At 41.9% G+C, this 27,683-nt stretch overlaps 1 protein-coding gene across 3 annotated transcripts in view; it reads right to left on the bottom strand.

Moving 5' to 3' along the window:
• CA10 (carbonic anhydrase 10) overlaps positions 1-27,683 on the bottom strand; it is a 523,391-nt gene that overhangs the window by 89,283 nt on the left and 406,425 nt on the right. For all 3 annotated transcript variants that reach the window (XM_021719507.1, XM_008071879.2, XM_021719506.1), the window contains exon 5: positions 22,109-22,294. In XM_021719507.1, the coding sequence (XP_021575182.1) occupies positions 22,109-22,294 (186 nt within the window). The remainder of the gene's footprint in view (positions 1-22,108; positions 22,295-27,683) is intronic.

Genomic DNA, 27,683 nt, shown 5'->3' with positions numbered 1-27,683 from the left:
TAAAGAAATGAAGGTTTACAATAGAAAATACATTGTTAAAGAGACTATTTCCCTTCCTGACTTGAGAATAAAAGTAAACCATGATTATCCCTAAAGACCAGGGAAAACTGCATTTCCTCTATGAAATTCTCTTTTAAACATCTTTGTGCCTCCCCAGGGCCCAGCACATTGGTGTGGGTCTACTTGTTGCTCAGTAAATACCTATTGAAGATAAAGGGTATAGTGATAGTGAATCATAGTGATAAAAGTTTTCACCGTGGAATGTCTACCAGGAGCCAGCTCTGGTGGGAGCAACTTCATGGCTGTCGGTAGTCATCATCTCTAGTTCTCATGATGAACCAGCAAGGAAGGAACTGTATTCCATTTTACAAATGGTCAGGCTGGGCCAGACATGGAGGCTCATGCCTGTAATCCCAGCATTTTGGGATTGCCTGAGTCTAGGAGTTTGAGATCAGCCTGCACAACTCAGCGAGACTTCATCTCTACAATAAATCAAAAAATTAGGCAGGCATGGTGGTGTGGACCTGTAGTTCCAGGTACTTGGGAGGCTGAGGCAGAAGGATCCCCTGAGCCCAGCAAGTCGAGACTGCGGTGGCTGTGAGCATGCCACTGCACTCCAGCCTGGGTGACAGAGTCAGACTCTGGCTGAAAACAAAAACAAAAGCAAAAAACCAAAAAAACACAAATGGTCAGGCTGAGACTTAAAGAGATGAAGTCTAAGTCTACACAGTAACTTGATTCCAGGTTTTCTCAATTCCATGCAGTGATCTCAGAGGCTTCTGCACAGGACAGGACACACATTGCTGTGACCAGCAAGTGTGTTTCTCTTTATTCTCGCCTGAACGGGTCAAAGATGCCAGCACCCCTTTGAAAACAACTTTTGAATAACCCCCATGAGAAAGGAGCAGTAAGTCAGCCTGGTTTCTGGGTTTTCCCATTGCTCTAGCTTGAACTTTAAAAGAATGCATAGCTTTCCTCTTTTGCAGTTTCACTAAATGTCAAGGTTTCATCAGCTCAGGCCATGCTTTTCAGGGAGGGAAGTGTGCACTACCCAGCATGCCAATGAGGCAGGGGGAGCTTTCCTAGAGGCACTTGTTAGCTGATAGGTGAAGGATGCTTTTTGGCTTCTCTCCTACCCCAGCATCAAGGAAGATGTGTTTGCTCCTTGAGAGAAAACCTTTTTTCTTGAGATTTTTCTCTCTTTTCTCTCCACCCATCCTGCTTGCCTCTCCCTCAGGCTTGAGTGGAAGGCAGATGCTGATGGCCAGCTGTGTCTGGTTCAGGGCTTGTTCTTTATTGATATATTTGTTCACTTGTGCCTTCATTCATTATTTATAGAGAACCTGTTCTCTGCTGGACATTGTGTTCTCTGCTGAGGACAGAGATATAAGAAAGACATAGACCCTGAGCATTCTTGATGGTGGAAGACCCTTGATGTGTTTTTAAAAAGTGTGTTGTGCAGTCAGAACACATTTGTACATTCTATGATAGCCCCAAGGAGCCATTACCCCTGTCTGGGAGTAGAAGCAGTTATGTTGGTGGGGAAGGGGGTACAGAGAAGTCTTCATAGCTGAGGTGGACATTTGAACTGAATCTTGAAAGAGAAGTAGGGTTTGATAGGCAGAGAAGCAGGAAGGAGCCCGGAGCATCTTGGGCAGAGAACTTGCCTATGCAAAGGCTTGGGGTGTAAAGAAAGAAGTGGTTTTCAGTAAGGAGGCTGGAAAATAACTCTTTAATGATTGGTTATATACATTGGATACATTCTTGAAGTCTAGCACGAGCCCCATTTTCTCTAAAATGCTCATCTAGGTTACTCTGGAAACACCCTTGTCTCCTTTTAAAATAATTCTGTAGCATTATTTGTCTGCAGTTAATCATCTAGTGCCTTGTGTTGTATCTTAAGTCTCCAATGTATATCAATTTTTTTCCCTGTAACTATACTGGTAGCCCTTGGAAAGTACAGAGCGTGTCCTACATATATTCGGTTCCCCTACTCTGACAAGCATAGAACAAATAGTTTAAATATATTTAACATGTATCTAGAATGATCCAGTAAAAGAGTTAGAGACTTTTTTTCAGAGAACTGCTCTCATTTTACAAATGAGAGGCTCCAAAAGGGGAAATGAACTTTTATGACACCATTTGGTGGCAGAGGTGGGATCAGAACCCAGGTCTTCTGGTGCTCAGGTGGTAGTGGCATACCTGCTGCATCAGCTGCTTCCTAATTTGTTGAATAGGTGGGTGAATGGTGGGGTGGATGGACAGATGGGTGAATAGCATGACTGTGTGACGCATGTCAGTTACAGCCTTGTCTCATTGCCACCCACTTTTCAGCCGTTTGCTAAGTCCCTTCATCTTTCTCCCGGGTGCTTCCACCCCATCTTGGGGGAGGAGAGCTTGCATTTCCAGAAGCTGAGACTCCTCAGCAATGAACTGTCTCCTACCAGAGTCTTTTAAAGACACCTTTCACAGAGCAGTTGGCATTTAGGGAGGAGGGGAAGGAGAAGGAGAACGAGGAAGGGAGAAGTGGGGTTGGGGGATGAGGGATGGGGAAAGTGAGAGAGGGGAGGACGTAATGTCTTGCTTTCATTTTTAGTTCTTTGAGAGGAAAGGTCTTTCCTGTGCCCTTGGCAAGGGTTTTCAGAGTCATCATCAGCTTTGGAGTAGGAAAGTTACCCCGCATGTTTTTAGTGAACCCAGATTAATAAGATGTCACCACGATGATGATTTTTTTTTCTAACTTCTGAATATGGTTTCTCTTGTCTTAGAGCCTTTGATTCAAAAGATCTTCATGAACAGAGATGGCTACATGTCAGCAATGCCCAGAAATGACCTGAAGACATACAGTGGCTGATACTGGTCCTGAGCTAAGCTGTCACTTTTTGCAGCTATGCCTCAGGCAGTGGGCAGTTCTCCCATTTTAAAAACCAAGATAGGATAATGGTGATATTTCCTTATGTTTTTAAATAGTTGTTTGCAAAATACTCTGAACTTGGCAAAGCACTTTAATCGCTTCATTTATTTTTTCTAAAGATGACATTATTGAGTTTACTGAGTGTCCATCCTATTTATTTATCAAACATTTATTGAGTGGCTATTACCGTTCTAAACACCAGAGACACAGCAGTGAAAAAGAAGACAGACAATGTCCCTGATATTGCAGAACTTGTTTTTTTTTTTTTTTAAATGAAAGATTTTTAATTTTGAAATAATTTTAGATTTACAGAGGATCGTCTAGGAAGTTTGCATATAGCTTTCATCGATTATCCCTTAATGCTAGTGTCTTATCTAACTCTGTGGTACTTTTATTGAAGCTAAGAAATTAACATTGGGACAACACTGTGAATTAAACTAGAGACTATATTCAGATTCACTAGTTTTTCTACTTACGGTCCTTTTTCTGTTCCAGGATCCAATCTGGGATCTCATATACCGTACATTTATTTAGTTGTCATCTCTTCTGTCTTCTCTAAACTGGGGTAGTTCCTCAGTCTTTCCTTGTTTTTTGTGATCTTCACATTTTTGAAGGGTGTTTATTTCGTAAAATGTCCCTTGATTTATATTTGTCTGATATTCTCTCATGATTATACTGGGCTTATGGATTTTTGGATGCATATTACAATGGTAAGGCATCTCTATCACATCATATCAGGAATACCTGTTACCCACATGATACCCCTGGTGATATTAACTTTGATCATTTGGCCCAGGTGGCGTCTGCCAGGTTCCTCCTCTGTAAAGTTATGATTTTTCCTTCCCATTTGCTGTTCTTTGGAAGCAAGTCACTAAATCCTGCTCACCTTCAAGAGGGGGGAAATTAGCAAAGTCTGCTTTTTAGTGAAAGGAGGTAGAAAAAATACAAGTAAATGGAGAAATAAATGTGAAAAATTATTGGTGAGTGATCAGCATTGAGCAGATAATTAAAACAAGGTGATGTGACTGTGAGTGACTGGGTGGTTAGAGATAATTTCAGCTGGGATTCAAAAAAACATGTCAGCCATGAAAAGACTAGCGGGAGGAGTGTTATAGGGAGGGGGACAGCTCTAATGCAGGAATAAACTTGGTTTTTTCAATTCATGCCTCTCCCATGCTCAGAGCTCTGCAATGACTCCCATCCCACCAAAGAGAAAGCCAAAGTCCCAGTTCTGGCCCCCCAAATTTGCACGATTTATCCCCACCCCCTGTCATCTGAACTCTGATCCCACTGACTCCCTTGCTGTTCCTCAAACATGGTCCATACTTTTAGGCCTTGGCATTGGCTGTTCACCGTGGGGAAATTATTTCCCCCCTTACCCTAATGGTCATCTCCCTCATGTCCCTAAGAAGTTACTCAAATGCCATCTCTTCAGTGACGTCTATTTTGACCTTCTTATTAAAAATAGCAGCATGCCCTCACTGCTGGTACCTTCAAGCTACTTAACCTGTTCTTTTTTTTTTGTATCACCTTAAGCCTTCAACACACACACACACACACACACACACCCTCCTTAGACCTAGTGAGTGAGTAGGTGCCCAGCTTCTAGGAGCATCTGAGTTAGAGGGAAGTTCATTGTATATAATCATGTCTTGGGCACTTCCTTCAGTTAACTGGACTGCATGACAAGTCAGTAGGCAACTGTGACTTTTTAGTGTCCATCTCTTTTAATGATGTTTTTCTGACACTTATCACTGCTAAGTTGACAGACAATCAATTCCTTGTTCCTTGCTTTAGACGTTGCCTACAGTTCAGGCATTAGTGAGTTCTGTTGCTCTCTCTTCATTTGCTGGTGACTAAAGAGGCATCTGCTTCATGCCTCCCACCAACTGGCATGAGTTGTACAGTCTCACGCAGTTTCTGCTAGATCTCACAAATCTCTGCTTTCTCTATGATGTGGATGTGGGTATTGAGGTAGCACTTCTTTTCAGAAGACACAAAAGGCAAGTCAAGTCACATGGTCAGATAAAGGGAAATGAGTCTTGAACAGAAATCTCTCTCGAGTGGCCAATGGATTGGGACAAAAGATGGATAAGGGAGACGTAAGTTGGTACCATGATTATACCCATTTTATAGATGAGGAACCTGAGGCAGAGAATGGTAAATAACTTTCCCAAAGCTAGTACCAGGCGCAGAGCCAAGAGCTCAGTCCAAGCAATCTGGATGTGGTTATAACCCCTAGCCAGAGAGTAATGTTTCACAGAGAGTAATGTTTCCTGTGCGTTCCTATTGTAGACAGTGCTTTCTTCTGGCACACACTCAACAAGGAAGATGGGAAATGTCTCTTTGGTAGAATGGAAGCTCTTTGAAGACAAGGATTGTGCATTATTCATATTTGAATCTAGACTAGCAATATAATTCACACAGTATGACTCAAACATGTGTCTGTGAGGAATAAATATTATTCATTATATAGAATTTTTGGATTATTCATTATTTTGGATTAGTCATTCATCTGTTTCCTCAAAGAGGAAGGTAGCAGACATACTGATCAGACTTTGTCTAACCCTGTGATGTAGGAATCTATTTTCCTGAGTTGGATCCTTTTTCTGAAATTTTTGGTCACTGTTTCCTGGTAGAAATGTTTTGTAAATCTGGCCAGAAAATCAATAGAAACTTAAGGAAAGTTAAAGGGATTAACACACATTTGCAATAAAGTGGGTCATGCTTTAGCTAAGGAAGTAGTAGTTTTGCAGATTTAACCCTGACACCCAGCTCTTAATGCAAGCAAACATTTGTTTTCCTTCAGAAAAAAAAAAAAAATCAAATACATGCCAGTATATAAAAATAGCATCTTCAATATTAAAGGTCCACTGTAACGGAACTTTTCTTTTAATTAAAACAAGCACAGAAATTAATGTAACCTGCAATGTTGGTCAAGTTCAGCCTCTGCCCAAGGAAGTTGTATTTTTCTAACCTGTTGACGTTTTCCAGAACATTAATAATTGGAAAACTATCCCAGTAGGGATTTCCTGAACTTAGATATTCAAAAGGTTTTTACAAAGTGTCCTATAACTGGGACTCTTAAAAAGATAAGTCAACACAAAGGACAAATAAGCGCTTGGGTTGTTTTAGTGTTTTGGAAGGGACAGGTTACTAGATAGAGTTGTTATAGTCTAATCACTTGGGCCTGGACAAGATGGCTCCTGACTCAAGCAGACAACAGGGAGCTGGGGAGACTGGCCGCCCCTGATGGTACACACCTAACAGACTCCAGACCAAGAAAGTGAAATGGATTCTATTCAATGAGTAATTGGGAACAATATAAACAAGTCTTTTTCTTTTTGCTCTGAGTTCTGGAAAATGACAGTGAGATAGAGTCAGAGGCCTGTCTGAAAGGCTACTAATTATGCTAGAAATGTTTCTTTTTTGGGGGGGAGGGAGAGATCCTTATTTTAACTATTCTGTCCCTATGTTATACTGCACGTCTACCTTGAAGTCCACATTAAAAAAAAATCCAAGACATCTACTGGAGAGAAAAGCAGATAAAGAGTGAAGAGACTGGAAAAAGAATTCTTGACACCAACTCTGTGCCAGACCCAGCGCTAAGGTTCTCTACCCCGTACTCTCACATTTTATCCAAATGACAGCAGCCCTCTAAGGTTGACATTATTGCTAGCATCATTCTTCTCATTTGGGAAGAGCCTGGGTGACTTGTTAAAGGGCACACAGTAGGTGGCAGAGCTGTCATTCAAATGTGTGTGTGCTTCCCGATAACCCTTGGGCAACCGGTTTTTAGCCTGTGATTTACACATCAATTGGCAGAAAGGCAGAAGAGGGAGAATGATGCTAGCAGCCAGAAAGACAAGTGACATGGCTGCCATGTGCTACTGATGTCCCTGAGACAAGTGAGATTGTTGTGACACTCAATTACAAGTCGCTAAATTCTTTGAGTGCACATTATGGATTGCCTACAGTAATTCTTTCTTTTAATGGGTGATATTCCCATTTGTCTGGGATGCTCTTATCTGCTTTCAGCCTCATTCACATTTCTCTTTCAAGATCCTGCTTATGTCAGAAAGCCTCCTCTGACCTCCTGATTTGAGTCAGATGTGTCGATAGCACTCGAGCTTATGGATTTTGTCAGACTGATCAGAATAGAACTGTCTATCTTCCCTACCATAGTAGACATCTGTTGGGGAGTCTGCAGAGCTTACAGGGCCTGCCTTCTCCAGATAACTGGACTCCTACCATATAGGCAGGTAACCCAGACCTGTTTATCTACATGACCTCATCCTATGTGTACAGCAGATGCAGGCTGGGAAAGTCAACTCTCTTCTTTGAAGAATTTGAAATTAAGATGAAGAGCCATCCAGCCAATCAGTTCAAGAAGGTCTTGATCCAAGGAGACCTAAACTTAGGAGTTTGTAGGGGGTGGGTGGGTAGGCATTTCTGCTTTTCATATGCACAGAGGATCCACAAAAAGGACTGCTCTTGGAGAGACCAAGAAGAAAGCAGCCATGTAGGATGGGCAATGGAGTAGGAGTAATCCCTGGTTCTTGACCTTGGTAAATTCTGCTTCTCGGTGGCTCAGCCTGTAATCCCACGCCTTTGGGAGGCTGAGGTGAGTGGATTGCCTGAGCCCACGGGTTCAAGACCCACCTGGGCAGCGAGACCTCATCTCTACAATAAATCAAAAAATCAAGCCATGCGTGGTAGCGCATGCCTGTAATTCCGGCTACTTGGAAAGGCTGAGGCGGAAGGATCGCCGGAGCCCAGCAGGTCGAGGTTGCGGTGGCCGGGAGCGGCCACTGCACTCCAGTCTGGGTGACAGAGTGAGACTCCAACTCAAAAAAAAAAAAAAAAAAATTCCGCTTCTAGCTTAACCTCACTTGAGTGAGTCTGTGTTATTTGCAACCCAGAGCTCGTTACCTAAGATGCCCTCAGGGGGACAGTGGCAAGTCTCGTTCATTGGTGCAGCCCTGGGCTACCACAGATCTTGGCTCAGGTTCATGAATTTTTGTCAAATCGCACTGACTGGCTAGAGCTTTTCTCTCTACATGACGGAGATAATGCTACCTGGCCCTTCCCAAATTGTCATATGCCCCAGGAAATTAGGGAAATTGAAACCAAGGACCGGCTGGCTCCATGGAAAGATATGCCTCCCCTCCTTTCTAGTTTGAGAAGGTAGGTATGCTGGGAGGCTGGAAAGCACTCAGGAGAGAGAGAACAGCCAGAGAAAGTGACAGGGAGACAGGGTATGGAGGGGGCTTGTTTTGTTCTGAGTGCTTTGGAATCAACTTGTTCTTTAATTAAGGGGGAAAAAAATCGCCCTCCAGCTAGTGAAGACACCCCCAAGAAAATTAAAATAATGTAAATCAAGCTAAATGAATACTCCAGAAGCGGCACTAGAGCTTTGTGGGATTGAGTGCTTGGATGCCCCCGAGGTTTTAAAAGCAAAGCCTGCAACTGCTTTTTGGAGCAGAAACACTCTTCCTTTTGTTTGATGGCAAAGGAGGATAAATGCCGACACCAATAGGGATTCACAGAGGAGTTTGAGGTGACAGAATCTTCTTGCTGTTCTGATTCTCTAAAGACTGAAATTGAAACAAAGCCTAAGTGGATGATGACGATAATTCCTGGGGTTTCTTCCTAGGGGTGCTCAGTTCAGAGAAATCATCTAACTTGTAATTAAAATATACAAAGCAAAATGGTTCAAGGGGAACCCATAGTTTCTAGTAAAATACCTTATTAATCACAGGAGCGTTTTACCTGGGAGGTGGTGGAATGAAGCGTGATGTGTGTGTGTGTGTGTTGCTAGTATGGTGGTGGCAGCAGAGGCAGGAGGAGAAGGTTCAATATTTTGAGCTTCATAACAAGAAAAGGCCATACACTCAAGTGAGCAGAACAATCTGTGCTTCAATTTTTGGTGTCGCAGCAAATGACTTAACTCCCCAAGATTTTACCTCAAAGGAGGTATGAGGGTGGCTACTTACAAAGTATATATACTCTATCTATCTTAGGGGCGGGGGGCTCTCCAATGTAACATAAAGATTTTATTCCACATCAATGTTTCTGACTCTCTGGGTAGCACCATGACCTTTCCATCAATGTTCATATGTGATGATAAGATTATGAAGAAGATTTTACTTCCATAGGTCTCTTGGTGCTGGAAGGGCTCTGATTTATTGAGCTATGCCAATTCTTTCACTTTCTGAATGAAGGAAAGAAGGTGCAGAGAGATTAACTGGTTTTTCTAAGGTCATTCAGACCTAAGGTGACCCTATGATTCATTGTGTAAACTGAAGAACTTTTTTTCTCTTTGTTGCCCAGACTGGAGGGCAGTGGCACAATCATAGCTCACTGCAGCTTTGAACTTCTGCACTCAAGCAATCCTCCCCTCTCAGCCTCCCTGGTAGCTGGGATGAGAGGCGTATACCATCACGCCTGGCTAAAGTTTTTGATTTTTTGTAGAGATGAAGTTCTACGATGCTGCCCAGGCTGGTCTTGAATTCCTGGGCTCAAGCAATCCTACCGTACCTGGCCTGGCGCACTTTTGAGAGTGAAAGGAAGTACTATCACATCAGGACTAACTGGTGTCAACCTGGACTGTCCAGGCAGACATCCTATCTAGACAGCTCATGATTTGCCTCAGACTCACAAGGGATAGGGAAACACTCCACTTGCTGGTGCCCTTGCCAGAATGAGCTGCCATCGGGGGCGGGGAAGGGTGCCTCCTGGAGGCCGAGGTGGGGAGGACACTTTTTTTTGCAGACTTCAAGCTTATGCGATTTCCCTACAACTTTAAACTGGGGTTAGCAGGGGCTTGACTGTCCTGTGCAGGCCTGGGTAAGTGTCTTAGCCCATTTGTGCTGCTGTATTGGAATACGTAAGACTGAGTAATTGATAATGAACAGAAATTTATTTTTCACAGTTCTGGTGACTGGGAAGTTCACCATCAAGGCTCCAGCAGGTTCAGTTGTCTGTTGAGAGCTGCGTCAGAGGGAAGAAATGCAGTGTCCTCCCATGGTGGAAGGCAGAAGCTCAAGCTGGCCAAATGCTCTGTGAAGCCTCTTTTGTAAGGGCTTTAATCCCATTCAGGAGGGAGGGACCCTCATGGCCTAATCACCTGTTAAAGGCCCCATCTGTCAATCTTATCACATTGGCAACACCTGAATTTTGGGGATGACACATTCAAATCATGGCAGTGACTATTTGGGAAAGGGACGGCCCTAAGGAGCACAAACACCCTGGTCAGTGAATGATGCCTCCTGCGAATAAGGAGGATCCTCTTCCTTCAGGCAGCCCTAATGCAGGAAGCACAGACATTGATTAGAAAATGGCAATCAGAAAAGGGCCCTGGACCCATCTTCTTAGAGTAAAGGTATTTGGAACCAACTCACAATTGTTGATGTTGTTTTTAAGATTTTCACTTCCTGCAGGGACGCCGCTCTGGGTTCTTGTTAGATGTGGATGGGGGACTGAAATACTGATCCTGGGACTTGGAGCTGGAAGAAGCGATAAAATCTGCCATTTTTCTGAGTACTCTTTGTGTTCAAGGCACTGTTCTGAGCACTCTTTATATATCAAACCTCTTGATCCTTAAAACAACTCTAGAAGGTGAAACTGTTCTGTATCCTGATGGTGCTAATGGTTATCCAAATCTGTGTATCTGTTAAACTGCAGAGGACTGCACGCCAAAAGACAAAAAATGTTAATTTTACTGTGTGATAATGTAAAACATAAAGTTAGAAAAAAGGAAAAGACTACTGAGATTTGAGAAAGGCAAAACTGTGGTGAGAGCTGGTCAGTGGTTGCCAGGGGTCAGGGCCAGAAGGGATTGACTGAGAGGGGACACATGAACTTTCTGGATGATGGAAGTGTTTTAGATTGTTGTTGTGGTGGTTACACAACTATATATTTGTGAAAACACATCAAGTTGTACAGTTTAACTTGCTGAATTTTTTGTGTATAAACTATACCTCAATACAGCTGAGGAGAACCACTCTCTAGTGAGATCCCTCATATGTGTGTCTCATTAATGTAGAAACTGAGGCACAAGGAGGTTGAGTACTTTGCCCAGGGTCACAGCCGAGAGAGCCAGGACTCCAACACAGGAATGAATAATTTCACCAATTTTCACCTCTACAATTAACAGCTGCTCATGCAAGTAAGTCTTGGCTCTTCACCTGGGTCAGGGAAACACATTAGCCCTAAAGAGGCAGCTGCAACAGGCAGGAAATGCTTGACCTCACAGAGGACCTTACAGAAACAGCAGCTGTTCTAGGGTGGCCATTTGGGTCCTCATACAATTAGTCTTTCCTGAAGCAGACACAATTATTTGCTTCAAAAAACTAGTGTGAGGCACTAAGTCCTGATGCAGGTATCTGGTGGCTCCTGGGCCTTCCCCCTTTTCCTGGCTGGGAGTGTGATTTAAAACCTCCTGGCTAAGCTCATTTTGCCAAATAGCTCCTGCAGGATTCATTTCTAAGGCTGAGTCCAGAAATTTCTAGCTCAGCAAATAGATTCAAAGCAAGATAATGAATTCACCTCCGGGACTCAGGAATACAGTTTCTTGTGCTTTGCAGAGGCAAACAGATGTGTTTTTATACAAATTTACAGATATACAATACCTTGCTTATTATATTTTAAAGAAGAGAGAGAAAAAATATAAATGTGCTTCTGTATGTCACTTCCCAGTTGCTCTCCGTCCAGGAGGAGAAGGTGAGAAGTTACATCCTCAGCAGGCACACAGAATGATGCTGGGTCGTATTTCATACCACTGCTGTACTGCTTGGATAAACAGGCTCCTGTCTCAGTTTACGGCTAGAAAAAGTGCAGAGTGTTCTTAAGGATGATGCAGAACTGGGAGGAGCTGAAAGATCATCTCAGGTAACAGAATAGGGCTCTTATGATGAGCAGGGAATGGACTTACAGGGGCCAAACAGCTACTTAGAGACAGAGCCAGAGAGGTGAGGTGGACTCTCTAGGGTCACTCAGTACATAGCTGAGGTGAGAGCTGGGTCCTCTCCCCGCTACTAAGCGTGTGACTGAAGGCAGATTCTTCAGTCTGTCTAAGTTTCTCTTCCGAACATATAAAATGGTGCGAATGAGTGCTAGGTTACAAGTTTATTGTGAGGGCTGGGTGTGATAAGGCCCTAAGCACAATGCCTGGGACACAGTGCATGCTCAATAAATTGCAGCAGATGGCGGTGGTCTTATTATTTCATAGTGATCAACCTCATACATCTTATTTGCAAGGGGTTTGGACTAGTTGAGCATTAAGGTTTAGGGTGATCAATGACTGACTTGCACAGCACTTTGTGGCTTACAAAACCCCAGCGCAGGAGTGCTTTCTTTGCACCAGTACCCTAGAACATATGTAAAACTGGCATTATTAGCCCCATCTCGCAGCTTAAAAGGCTCCAAAAGGCTAAATAAGTTACCCAGTTCTGCCTTTTCCAGGTCCACACAGCTAGTACGTGGCAGAGAGGACCTTGAAGTCAGATCTCCTGAGTCAAAACGTCGCCCTTGGTCCAGCAACCCAAGTGTTCAACTCTTAGGCCAATGTCCTTTCCCCTTAGTGAGACTATCCCTGCTTCCTACAGCTCCCTCACAGGCCAAGCCAGTCATTGCTCTCGGAGATTGCCTCTCACAAGCAGATCCAATGAATAATCATGAAAGTAACCCTTGTGTTGCCCTTTTACTGCTGAGATGGGGATAGATTTATAGAGGCTGACTCTGGCTGGTATTTGAGAATGGATAATTACCTTCACTTACTATATCCTAGGCTGCTTCGGCTAAATATTTACTGCCCAGAATTCTGCCCTTTCCAACCAATTCTGAACACGAGCATGCCACAGGCAACTAAGTGGCATAATTCATTTGGGGCAACCATAAATCTAAGGCTTCCACCAGAAATGATGCAAAAAATTAATGGAACATGAAATCAAGTAAATGGAATTGAGTACAGTAATTAGTTCATATTTTAATCCTCAGGTCTGTTTATTATCTGTCAACTGGCGAGCAATTAAGTCGGCACCATTGAGATGATTAGCTTTGTTTCAGCAAAAGTTTATCGATATGTCAGAGCAAATGAATCTGGGGGTTTTAAACGGCTCTATTTTGAATTGTAGAGCAGCACATCCATGGAGCGCCTAGACATCTAATGATTTAATTTTGCAATATTATTATCTAGATTACTTATATTTAATATTACTGAGCTGTTCTGCAGGGTTATTGGGGAGCGTGGGCAGGGGATTTAAACTGCACAAAGCTGCTTACGTCCTTGGGTTCTAAATGCAAGACTGTGATTGTCTTTTCAAATCGAGACCAAGGAAAAATCTTTAAGGCATTACACTTTCCGTCTTAGTCTTCTAAGATTTAATTTTCACATTCCTCTCAATCAGGCACTATGATGGCTTACTCTCACATTGGTATCTTTTTTGGGGATGGGTGATTTGGTGACTTCTAGATCCATTTTCTCATGGACAATTATCATTGCTCATGTTTGTAAATTAATCTGCCTATGTCTGCCGTTTTGAAACTGACTCTCTAAATGCCGTTGTGATGGGACAGTTCTGCTCATGAGTGCAGGAAATCTGATCCTTGGGCACTGCTTGTTCTACTAGGCGAATAAACCTGATGACATAAAAAGGCCTTTTGAATCCCGGGATTTGATCGAATTTTAAATTTTATTCAAAAAATTTAAAAAATCCCCAACTAAGAGTCAGGAAACTTGGGTTCTGGTCCTAATTTTGCCACTAAATCTTGGTGACCTTGGGCAGGTCTTTTGCCCTTTCTGGCATTTGATTTTTCTTCTTTGTCTATATAGTAGGTGAATTAAAAGAGATGACCTCGAAGGTACCTCTGACACTGTCAGTTTAGACAGTGGTTTTGAGCAGACTTGCTCTTTCCAAGTCCAAGTCTATATCTTAAAGTGGGAGATGTGTTCTCCCATGGAACCTCTACAGATTTTCATGAACTGTTGACCTTGGTCAGAGAGGTAGCAAGTAGGTCATTCTCAAGTAACATCTTCTTTTCCAATTGATTTTATTCCTGTGACTTTGGAAATGAGTTAAAAAACACAGCTAGTTCACAAAGTTTTGTGAGTGGTACTCATCTCTATAACTGTAGTGTCTTTGGTTACTAAATAAATGAAGACTTCACTCAACATGTGTAAATTGATAATAGGAATGGTCTCCATAGTGACAGTTAGGTCTGTGGCTGAACCCTGAATGAGTTCCAGTTAATGCCTGTCTTTAATATTGTCTTTAGGATACAATTTGCCTGTCATTAATACTGTGTTTGTGACATAACACCCTTCTCTCTGCTTTAGACAAAACATCAAGAGGAGGATGATGGCATACCAGAGGCATGATGCTGGTTAGGATGGATTCAACGGGATGAGTTGACCCCAGCAGATGGCTACACCACCATAAATATTGGATACCAGCAGTTCAGGAAGCTGCCTACTTGACTAGGTTGTCCTTTCCTGGAAGTAATTATAAAAATGTCCAAAGGGAAAACCTCCTCTCCCTAGAGCAGAGTCTTCATCTGCTTGCTGGTATCATCATAATGTGGCCTACCACCATCTGGGCTCCTGACCTCTGTTTGCTTTGCTTCTAGAAAGCCAATTTGCTTCCTTGGAGTGGGGCTGACTCTTGGAATCCAGAACTTTGGTTTCTAGCATTGGCAAAGTCAAGCTCCCTAGTCTGATCCTGGGAGTAATTAGAGGGCTGAAATCAGGAATCTAATGAATTTTTCTAGCACACTGATTCTCAGTTGCTCCATTACTTCTCCCAGGTATGCTGAAGAATTTATTTACTTTGTATTTGTGAATCATTTAACATTAAGAATTCGGGAACTTCTATTAATATTGACATCAACTTCATTAGGCTTGCCTTTTGATTATAAAATTTATGATGTGCTGGGCATAATTTAGGCACTTTGAAAGCTACAGTCTTAAATTATCTTTATTTGCCCATTTAATCTTTTTGTTCAACAATATCTACCCCGTGCCCATTATGTGTATGAGGTGATTTTAACAAAGTATAACCCACTCTGTGACTGCAGGGAGTTAACAATCTGGGAAGACAAGATCCTCTACCAGACTGCAGGCTCCTTAAAGGCAGGACCCATGGTCTATCTGTCTTTGAATTTCCCTACTGGGCTAGGACCCAGAGTAGGCAAATAATCATTACTATCAGGCTTATGAATACACCTTGGCCTACGCTAAGCAGTGTTGTGAGTCAGAAGACCGGAGTTGAGTCTGACCTTGGTCATTTATCGTCTGTATGGTTTTGGGCCTTAGATTCCCCCAAGTAAGAAGGAGGCAACATTAACAGCAAACTCACTGAGGTAGTGTTTAGTGATCAAATGGGAGAGTTTATGCAATTGTGCTTTAGAATTTATTCAGCATAAAAGTCAAAGTCCATATGAAGCCCATGCAGAGAGGACCCATGTGGTTTGTAGCAGCCCAGCTCACAGCTCCCTCCCACTTCAAAACCATGGTGCTGGCCACTGCCACTGACTGGAATGTTCTTCTCCAAACATCCCCCCAGTGAGGCCTACACTGGTCACCCTATTTAAACTCATAACTGCTTCCTCCACTCCTCATCCTATGATCCCTTTTACTCTGCTCCACTTCTGGCATGTATAACATTTTAATTTACCATATACATTTATTCATGTATTATGTTTATTATTTATTGTATGTCTACCCCCACTACACTGCAAGCACCTTACAGGTGGGGATTTTTATCTGTTTTATTCACTGTGGCACATGGTAGGCACTCACTCAATATTTGTTAAGTGGATGAATAAATGAAGGTAAGCCCTAAGGCATGTAAATGATGGCCAGGGGTTAGCAGTGAGGTTCTGCAGCCACCTATGGATGTCACTGAGCAAATTCTGAATTTGTACAGTAATGGATTCAAGTTTGTGCCTTGTTTCTCCAATGGATCTGAAATCCTTCCAGGGTAACATTTAATTGTTCAAGCCTTTTGTGTCCTCTAACACATTTAGGGCTAGGCTGGTGCCCCATAAAAGACACTTAGGATTTCTCAAAACATATTGTTTTCCCAGAAAGATTCCAGAACATGTCTTAATATTAACTGCAAATTCAACCACTCTTCTTCTTTTCCAGTTTCTAATGGAATTTGATGCCATGGGCAGCCTTTATTAAAACACTCTATCTTCAAATTTAAATGGGGCTGTATATAGAGATTAATGAATACAACACACCTCAGGATTTCTCAGGGAAAAACAAACAAACAAACCTATAAGCCTTTTGTTTCTAGGACACTGTGGTTGATTCTGTGATTGAATGCTTCATTCCACAAACATCGTTTAAACATTTACTGTATGTCAGGCACTGTACCAGGTTCCTGGTATACAAAGATGAATAATTCTTGTCCTTAAGAGATTTGCCAAGATCATTTACTCAACTTCATTCAGTAAATATTTGTTGACTTCCATCATGTGCCAGACAATGCATGAGTTTCTGGGAATACAGTGATGATCAAGATAAAAGTCCCATCAACAAAGAATATGGTTCCATTGGAAGTGAGAGTAAATGTTACAAAATCTACAGTGATGGTTAATATTGGGGTCAGAAAAAAAAAAGGCCAGTTAGTAAATATTTTGACCTTTGCAGGCCATATATGGTCTCCTTTTTTTTTTTTTAACTTTAATAATTGTTTTAAAAATGTAGACTATTTTTAGATCCTGGATGGATTTGGCCCATAGGGTATGATTTGCAGACCACTAGCATAGATGAATATACAGGATTCTATGGAAGCCAAGAGAAAGCAGCATCTTACTGGTTGGGGGGAGGGAAGGGGGCTTGGGAAGTTATAACAAGGGTGGAGGGCTGTGGTAAATGAGGGTAGGGAAATGGAGAGGGAATAGTTTACCACGATGCACAAGCAGCGCTTCCATATGGATTGTCCATGTACCTGCTATTCTGAAACATCCCATCCTTATGCCCTCTCAATCTCCAATTACGCAACAGAGCATCTCTACCAGAAGGTCCCAGCAGAGCTGCAAAGTGCTAATTAGATCACCTGAACACACCCCCCAGTCTGTTAATGCCTGGCGGGGCCCTGGTTCTCAGGGGTGTGCTCCTCAGCACTTTTCATACCCTAGGACACTTTGGGACAATTGGCGTTAGATTCTTATTCCCACAAATTTGGGTTGCTTTAGTGAAACCAGTCTCACAAGGATGTAAATAATTGATTCCTGGAAGAGGACAAGGCCTGCATTTTCTGTTGTTTAATCTCACTTGTTCATTCTGAGATAATTGTTTTTTTTTTCTGATTCAGTGCCCCCCCCCCACACACACAAAAGTATCTTATATATGACTTTTATCCTCCCTCTTTTAATTAAACAAATCTTATCTACATCACCATAGCAACAGCTATGGACATTTCCTCTTTCAGATGCATTTTGAGTAAGATCAGAGATTCTAGAGGCTGAGATCTAGAAAGGTCAAGGTGTTTCTATTTCACCTTCAGAAGGAGGAGCAAGCACATCAAGCTGCACAGCTGTTCACCCCTTCCCTCCTTAATACTATCCAGAGAAAGTCATTTCATAAACCCCTTCTGGAATAGGCCTCAGATATAATCCACTTTATGTTGTATTATTAATACACATATTCCTCAATAGATTTTACATTTCTCTGGGAAGAAACTGGGCTCTGGCTCATGCCTAGGTCAGAGCCCAGCACACAGAGGAATCATCACAGTCCTTCAAAGAATGTATTAAATTAATCATGTGGTGGCTCATGCCTGTAATCCTAGCACTTTGGAAGGCCAAGGTGGAAGGATTGCTTGAGGCCTGGAGTTCAAGACCAGCCTGAGCAACATAGCAAGACTCTGTCTCTACTTCTTATTAATTTTTTTTTTAAAAAAGAAATTAACAGGAGGTTCTGGCCACAAATATTGTATGAAATAACTGGTGCAATTCTCAGTGTATCCCTTTGCCCCTTTGAAAAGAAGAACTTAAGGAAGGATTTTAAAATGAGCTTGTCCAATATCTTCCAAATAAGAAAGATTCTTCTTGTCTAGCCCTACTATTGCAAGTTAATCCACAGATATGATTTCTTTTCAAATATTATTTTTCACCTGGCTAATATATTTTCTTCTTTTCATAAGCACCCTACTTTATACTGGACATTAATCTAACCACTTAGACATGATTAGCAAGCTAAGGGTCTTACTTATTAAAAACAGTTAATTTTCCCTTCTTTAAAAAAACAAAGCAAAATGAGACATTTGAATCTCTGAATATGCTCATTTATCACCCATCCCCAACAAGGCATCCAGGAGTTCTCCGTGTAGGACATGAATAATTTTTACAAAAATGCAGTTGCTGACTGTGTCATACATCCACGCAGCTTTATAAAACAAAGCAAATGATTACCATCAATTACAATAACCTCACTAGACAAGACTGCAATTAATCTACAGCTCTTCAGATAACGACTGTTGCACTGTGCCAAGGAAAATGCCTGGCATTAATTGACTTATCACGATCAGCAATAATAGATGGGGCAGATGGCAACGTGATTATTCACTGTCAACAAAATAAACACATGCTTTGTTGCTGAAAGTGTCTACTTGGGTTCTCTCAAAGAAGAGCCAAGAATAGAGATCAAAGGTGGCTTTGAAGGTAGCAACAAATACCACGTTAACCTATTGTATGACATACATTTTTTACCTTTACTGAGACTAACCCTCAGTAGAAACCGATTGGAGGAAATTTCTATAAGGAAATCACGGATTGTGTAGAATTTCAGTATCATGAGGTATGCTAAAGCCAGCAGTGTGAAATGAGTTTGTCTCTGACTTCACATGAAGTCACTCAATTCTGTTTGATGCTTAATAATTCCGGTAATGGGAATTTACTATTTTCAGAGGCAAACTCCTTTCATTAATGCATAGCTCTCATTAGAACATATACATTGCTGAATTCCATCTTTCTGTAACTTCCATCCATTGGCCCTAAATCTCTTCTCTCATGCTACATAGAAGATGCCAGATTCTTCTTGCTCACTAAAGTCCTTTAGTATTATCAGAGGCCAACTGCCTAGCCAACTACTTTCCATATAACATTGTTTTGGAACTTTCAAAATTCTGGTTTCTTGTATCAAAACCCATACCAGTTTGCTTATAGACCACTCACAGTGTGGGGCTAGAAAGAAATGTGATACAATGAATGTATTCTTCCCAATGCAAGGTATGATTGTACTTATGCTGAAGCTAATGCTAAAAGCCTGCCTTGGAGCAATGGATGTGTGTGTGTGACTACCCTGCTTGGAAAGCTATTCCCATCAGTGTAGGTAGTACCCCACCCCGTTTCCAGAGGACAAATACCAATGGGTACTCCTTTTTGCTATAGTATGGTTTTGTTGATTAGATCTTCTTTGTTTAGAAAACTAGGATAATTCATTATCTAATTTTGAATATTCTCTGATTCAGCATCCTAAAATTGGCATCGTGGTCACTAACCAACATCTCTTGGGTAAGTTTTACAAATGCACATACTACAGTCCACTTCTTGAGACTCTCATTCGGTTGGTTGGGGTAGGGCTGAGACGTAAATATTTTGACAATGCTCCTCAATTAATTCTGATTTGCAACACTGCTTAAATGCTTTCTTCACTGAATCCTTTCTTCATCGAGAACACTTAAAAATGTATTATTGGGGGAGTGTTTCACAAACCTAATGATCAGACTCCCCTGGGAACTTTAAAAATGCATATTCTTTGGAGCACATGATACCAGTGGTCTGGGATAGGTCTATGGAAATTAATACACTGAGAGATCAAATTATGAGTTATTTCTCTTAAGGATTCTGGAAGTACTTATTTACTGCAAAATTGTAGTTCATGTACAAGTTACAGATCATCCATATTATGTAATGAAGAAACAAGTGACACGAAAGAATGTAAAGATTTTACCCTAGTAATGAGATATATTTTTTTCACTCATTCATTTAACAAATATTTCTGTTCTGAGGCAGTGTTGTGATAGGTGCTAGAATATGACAGTCCAGTCGAAGACAGACAAACAAAGGAATAACAGCAAGCAAGTGAGCCAATAGAAAACCATAATTGTAATCTTCAAATAACCTATATTATTTAAGTTATTTATTTATTTATTTATTTTTTGAGTTGGAGTCTCACTCCGTCGCCCAGGCTGGAGTGCAGTGGCATGCTCCTGGCCACCGCAGCCTCGACGTGCTGGCTCCAGCAATTCTTCCGCCTCAGTCTTCTAAGTAGCCAGAACTACAGGCATGCGCTACCACGCCTGGCTAATTTTTTGATTTTGATTGTAGAGACGAGGTCTCACATGTTGCCCAGGTCGGTCTCCAACCCACAGGCTCAGGTAATCCTCTTGCCTTGGCCTCTCAAAGTGTTGGGATTATAGGCTTGAGCCACCACGCCCAGCCAAATTATGTAATTTTGAATATTCTCTGATTCAGCATCCAGCGACACTCCAATAGTGAGTTTTTGCTCTGTTTTCATCATTCAGCAACTCTTGGGAGCTTTCCATTACAGTGAAATCTCACAAATACATAATTTGACAGACATCCCTAATCAATTCTACCATTTTTTCCTACAGATCCAGGAGGAAGACTACTGCCTAACACCACTGACTATGCAGCCATTACTAATAGATCACAGATAAAATGCTAGAGGAAATGTATGTGCTGCTTCCCCAATACACACTTCCCTGATAGGCCTCGGGGCTTTTGTACATGCTGTCCCTCATTTCCTGCTTTATCTTTGTTGTCTGTCAATCACTGAGTGCCTCCAGTGTTCCTTACATCTGGAATCCCACTTAATTTTTAAAATCTCTAGAGGTGTCTTAGAAGGATCAAGGAACATCCCAAGATCACATAGTGTGTATCAAAGCAGGAGCTACACAACTCGTGTCCTTCGACTCCAAAGCTGATGCTCTTAAAATTGTTCCTCTTTCTTGGTAGCCCAGTTCAAAGGGCACTTCCTCTGTGAAGCGTCTTCTGACCCCTTCAAGCAAAATTCGTCACTCCTTCCTTTGAGTTTTCTGGGGCCTTTGTACATATCCATTACAGCATGACATTATACTTTAATGACTTGGATATAGCACTCTTTGAGCTCCTCAGTGGTAGAGACTTTTTTTCTTTCTTTTTTTTAAAAAAAATCTCTGTATCCCTGGTAACTAGTTGAGTGCCTAGGCAGATTCTTACTGATGTATTTTGAACATACATTAAAATCTAGCCACTGGACTCATTAAAATTGTGGGTCTACTCCTCAGTATATGGCCTTAACACATTAAAAACAAGGCCAGGTTTAAACATGATTTTGATTTCAAAAAATAAAAAGCATATGTGATACATACTTCTATTCCTTCAAAGCACTCTTGATATCAGGTATTGAGGACTTTTAAACAGAAGACAAGTTACAGGAGATTTAGTTTGCAAGAACCCAGATCTCTAGTTAATCAACACTCTCAAGTATAATAGTGGTGAAATGGGTCAAATTAACTACTGCTTGTCAAGAGTCACACCACAGATGACAACTATTTAAACTGTAGCTCTCATCCTATAATTGAAACTGTGGTTGGGCTCACTGCCATGGTCTGAGTTCTATCTGGGTTGATGGTAGCACACAGTGACACTTACCATTAATGGTGGCATACAGTGACATTTCCATTCTGCAGAAACTCAGGCAAACTATTTAGTTGCCTGACACTTCATAGAACATTATAATTTTGTACAAATAAGACCCATTCTACTAGAAAGGAGAATTATGGAATTTATGCTCTTAAGTGTGACACATAAAAGACTGATCACCTAGATAAGTATAAGTAAAAATGTACAGGAAAGGTGAGAGTTTAAAATTGAAATAATAATGCTCTGGAACTATTGTAGGGCATGCTATCTCCATAAAAACTGCACCAATATCTCATAAGGAAATAGTGAGTTTCATCATAGTCTTTCCTGGAAAACACTAGAATTTTTTTTTTTTTTTTTTATAATCAACTTCCATGTCAACCTGCAAAAGACATGTGGAGAAAGGAGGCTTGGACCTTCTCATCTCACAGATTCAAGAGAAAATCTTTCAATCTATCATCCCATTTGCATATGAATAGGCACCACATCTTGTAGGTTGGCACTTAACTTTAGTACTTTGACAGACTCACATACCTCCCCAGAGAAGGCCTGTCCATTGAGGAGGTGCTCCGACCCTTGGCTGTCTTCACTCCCAAAGTGTAGCCGGATCTCTTCTAGCCGGTGGCTGTATGTCATGGGTCCTCCTGATATATTGACCAAGTGCTCCTTGTCCAGACGGAGGGATACATGTCTTCCAGTATTGTACATGGTTCCGCTGACCTGCAAGGCAATAGGCAACAGGTCAAGCAAGACTTTTCTTCTTCCATTTTCCCCCAACCCAGCATGGTGCTTAAACCAATGCCCTTTGTTTCCTCTTAATGGGAAGGCAGTAGACTAAATCCACATGTAGGAGTGGCAGCTTCCCCAGAGAACATTCCCCAGAGGGTGTTTATGGTACTTTCTGTGAGGCATAAACCATATTATCATTTAGGAATTTGAAGTAGGAACTCAAAGGAAATTTTTTACCAATTGTGATTAACGTTTTATACATTGTTCCTCATAAAAACTAATTTGTACCTCTTATCATAAGGATTTAGAATGTAGACATATGGCAAAAGTTCAAAATCTTAGTTGTGAGAAACCGAAGAACAGTTAGCAGGAGTGAGATGCTAAGAAGGCCCAAAGAGACAAGGAAGACAAAAATGGGTGAATAGCAACAGACCCTAGTGGAGACTGAAGATCTGCGTTTGAGGTCTCAAGTGTCCAGTCTTGGTGAGGGTCTTCTCCTGCCCCTGCAACAAGCCATTTCCCAGAATGAGAATTCTGAGCCCTCCTCACAGCTCACTACCTCAGTGCTAAGCTAAAGAGATTCACCTAAGCCTCCAGTTTCACAGATTCCCAGACTTACTCCTCATTCCTGATTCCATCTTGCTTCAGCCCCTCCAAACTGCCAACTTTATTGGCTGGCATTTCTTTTCATTCTTTCTTTTCTCATTGGATTTGATGTTAAGCTTCATTTTCCTGACTATGACTTTAGTACTTCTCAAAAATTGATTCTAGAATGCTTGTTCCTGCCTGGGGCTCTACTTCCTTACTCTCCTGGTTGACTTAGCTCTGGGAGTAGGATCTGGAGTAGGAAAGGGAGACTTTGAATGAGTTTGTGTAGAACACTCTTGGGTTATTGGCTGCTGAACTACTTAGATTTTCTTCCTGCTTACTCTTACTCCTTTGGGCCCAGTCTTTTGCCCTGAGGATTCCTTAAGGGCTTCATGTAACTTCTGATACCCTCATTAGACATGGTTTTCATATATTCACTTTATAGCACTGGCCTTTACCTGCCCCTCTGCCTTTCTCACACTGGTGTTGTGAATGAGCACTTAGTTCTTGGATTGTTCTCATGGCAGAGAGAGTGATGCTCACCAAATATTCCAGTGACTCATTTTTTCCACCATTTTACTGAAGGGTGAAGCCCATGTGATAGTGGGGACAGTGGGCCATCAGGGGTCATGACAAGTGTCACTTCCAGGCTGAAACAATGGATTCTCCAGGCCCTCTCTGTCCCTGCAACATCAATCAAGGGCATTCTTGGTGCAGCTACTAGATGAAGCCCTTGTTAACTCGAGTCCTTAGAGATTATGTGCAGCTTGCAAAAATGGTCAGAGGCCAGGCACAGTGGTTGGCTGGGCATGGTGGCTCACGCCTGTAATCCCAGCACTTTGTGAGGCCGAGGTGGGAAGATAGACTGAGTCCAGCAGTTTGAGCCCAGCCTGGGCAACATAGTGAGGCCTTGTGCCTGCAAAAAACCCAAAAAATTAGCTGGGTATGGTGGCACATGCCTGTAGTTCCAGCTACTCAGGAAGCTGAGGTAGAAGAATCGCCTGAGCCCAGGAGGTCAAGGCTGACGTGAGTTGTGACCATGCCACTGCACTCTAGCTTGGGCAACAGAGTGAGACACTGACTCAAAACAAAACAAAACAAAACAAAAAGCAGTTGAGAATTCTCAGTAACCGCACTCCTAACAATGTGACTCTGCGACTGCTGTCATCCAAAGTTAGGGGGCTATTTTAGGTCTGGGTTGGACTTGTCTTTTACTTTGGCCAATAGCTAGTCCCGAGAGCGGACCTTGAGGCCTTGCATACTTCCTTGTTCCTTCTTGGAACCTTGAGTCTATGATGGAAATAAGCCTGGACCTGCCTGCTAGAGAATGAGTCCACAGTGAGGACAGCCATCCCAGGAGAGGCCATTCTAGACTGGCCACTCCATGGCTGACCCACCAGCTGACTGGCCCAGCTGAGTTCAGCCTAGCTTGACCCAGGTTGGAAGAACTGACCCATAGCCTTGGGGCTAAATAGTTGTTGAAGTCCCTAAGTTTTGGGGTGGTTTGTTATACAGCAAAAGTGAACTGACACACACAAAGTCAATCATCTTCTTTCTCCTGTAATTCTGGAACTATTGACAGAAACTCTGGACAGAAGCTCTGGATAGTCTCTGTTGAGTACCTGAACTGCAAGGTCTCAGGGGGCCCAGACCAGCTGCCTGTTAAGCAGCAGAAAGTCAGACCAGAGAGAGAGAGAAGAATGAGGCAGATGTGCCAACAGTGACAGAGGAAACCACACATTCTGAAAGAGAGAGAAGGAGGAGTGGAGAGAATAACTGTCTGAGCTCTAGCTGTCTTTGCCTCTCTTCATTCCAGTTCCTTTGAGAGCTGCGCTTTCTCAGATGCTCTGCACATTACCAATGCCTTTCTTTCCCCCCTCTAGTTATGTATTCCTTGCAACCAAACTATCCCTGCCAAAGACTCCTCTTCTCTGATATTTAGTCAGTATAAACTAATCAGAACTTAACTTCTTTCCATGTCCCAGTTCATAACTTTAAATAAAATGTATTGTTTTCTAATTATTAAGGGAATATTCAGGTATTATATATGGTTCAAAAATATAAAATTGCTCAAGGAAAAAAAATCAGCCATAATTGCACAATTAACCAGTAACCACCACTAATCTTTTGGCGTACATATCTTTTACACTCATAACATGACATAATCCATATTTTTATGAGATCATTTTATATATGTGTGTATAAATATATGACTAATGATTTTTTACATGCATATATGACTTTATATATGTTATTTTATTAATATTTTCATGTCCCTATCTTGCTGAAATATAACTTTGACATAGCTGCATGATATTCCATTGTAAAAATACAATATGTAGCTTATTGTTGAATCTTTAAACTCCGTTCACTTTTTCATTATTATATAAAAAGCCTGCAGTCAACATTCTTGTGGACAAATCTTTTTACTAATCCAGATATATTTCATTAGGTTAAACAATGTTCACATAATTACAGCATTTGCTATGTATTGCCATATCCATCTGTAGGGAGCAGATCTCACAGAGCAGGGCTGAATCTCTGCAATTCTCTTAAAATGGCAGTAAGGACAGAGCCATGAGATTTAACCCAATAATGTCCATGAACATCTAGGATGTGCAAGGCTACCTGACAGAAGTTGCTCTGAGTTCTTACAACATGTATGCTCTATACCACTGGGCAAGTATCTTGAGCTTCCCCACACTTCTAGAAATCCTTCCATCTATCTGTCTTAATGTTCCCAGGAAAATTGCTGCCCATTGAAGCAAGGCAGGGACTGTGTCATATGCTTGTCTGCATTTTCCCAGGACTTTGGAAACACACAGGCACACAGCAGGTAGGATTGGAGGCATTGGAGTCAAAAGATTCCCAGTCTGCCTCTTGTTAGCCATGTGACTTTGGGTAGTTAATTTCTTGAAGCTTCAGTTTCCTTAAATATAAAATAGAGATAGTACAATTTCCTCCATGAAAATAGGGGCAAAAAAGCTATAAGGCATATTGAAAACAAATAACAAGATGACAGAAGTCCCTTTTTATTAGTGATTACTTTAAATGTAGATGGATTCCACTGTGTGTAGTATCTAAAGTGATAAAATCATAGAGACAGGACATAGAATGGTGACTAACAGGGACTGAGGGAGGAACAAATGGAAAGTTAGTGTTTAATGAGTATAAAGTTTCAATTTTGCAAGATAAAAAGCATTCTGGAGATGGACGGTGGTGATGGTTGTACAACAATATGAATGTACCACTGAACTGTACACTTAAAATGGTTAAGATGGTGAGTTTTATGTGTCTTTTATGGCAATCAAAAATATGAGAAGAAAACTTCCCTTACGAGGTTGTTGAGAGAATTAAATTGTTATGTATATGTAATGGTCAAACATTTTCATTCTCTTCCTTCCCTTACTCTAGGCTATGATGGCATGGGTGCCTGGGGAGTGTGGAAGGATTCTCACTGATCTTCCTTCTCCGTGCCTTCCCTATTTCCCAGAGCCCAGAGGAATACAACGCTCCTGCTAAATATTACAACGAAGAACTGGAGCTGACTTCTGCATTGTGATGATTCACTGGCCTTTCATTTAGGAATTTTGTTTTTGAGTTGGAATCTCACTCTGTCACCCAGGCTGGGGTGCAGTGGCACACTCACGGTCACCCCAGTGTCGATCTGCTGGGCTCCGGTGATCCTTCTGTTTCAGCCTTCCAAGTAGCTGGAAGTACAGGTGTGTGCTGCCACGCCTGGCTATTTATTTATTTATTTATTTTAGAGGCGAGGTCTCCCCCTGTTGCCTAGGCTGGTCTTGAACCCAAGGGCTCAGGCAATCCTCTTGCCTCAGTCTCCCAAAGTGTGGGATTACAGGCTTAAGCCACCGTGCCCAGCCTTCACTTAGGATTTTAAAGCACTCGGGGAGCGGAGCATACAAAGTGATTTTAAAGGCCACGAAGTCAACCCCAAACTAGGAGAAGCAGGAATACACCACTGTGCCTTCTAGTCTTTCCACTCCACATCCAGACCCCTTCTGCATATGTGGCTCGGTCTTCATTCATTCATTCATTCAGCCAGTGACTCAGAAAATACTCAGTGCACCTGATTGTGTGCTAGAGGCTGGGGACAGTATGATGAACAGGACTCATGGCGCTCACCCTCCATTACGGAGCGACCCAAGTGGGGGCATGAACTTATGGGGAATCCATAACTTCTACCATTCTCCCCTACATTCTTACAATGAGATGCAACACCCCCTCATCCCCACCCTTCCTCTAGACACTGAAATAACATTAATTTGTATTAATCAAAAAAAGCTGTGTAGCCAGGGTATGGTTTGTTGCACTTTAATTTAAAAATAAAGGCTTGACAACATTATGTATGATATCTAACGGTACATCTGCACTATAGTAATTAACATTGCAGCAGTGTCATTTTATCTGTAATGCTAATTACCATGTTTCCATTGAACTACTTTGGTGCACAGCATGTTGGAAAAAGTTGTATTATGCAGACCAGGAAACAGCTGAATGGGGAAGCTGAAGCGGCAGGGGCATCCAGGTTGCCTCTGGTGTTTCACAGTTCTCCTTTCTGTCTTATCTCAGTTCACTGTGAAATGAGGTGAGAGATGTGAGTAATGCCCATTTTACCAATGAGGAAAGTATGAGGGGTGGTTGGTGAAGGTTCGTGACTTATCCGGAATCACACAGAGGCAGGTGGCAAACCCTGGCCTCTGATTCCAAGACAAATGTGAGCAAATGTGAGGTCTTGATGTGAGCAAATTCGGGTATCTTAACCACTTTCGGA

Source organism: Carlito syrichta, unplaced genomic scaffold, assembly GCF_000164805.1.
Source record: "Carlito syrichta isolate Samal-C Ts95f unplaced genomic scaffold, Tarsius_syrichta-2.0.1 Scaffold314774, whole genome shotgun sequence".
NCBI lineage: Eukaryota > Metazoa > Chordata > Mammalia > Primates > Tarsiidae > Carlito > Carlito syrichta.
The sequence above is the reverse complement of the archived record's forward strand: the minus strand, read 5'-3'. Positions and strand labels throughout refer to the sequence as shown.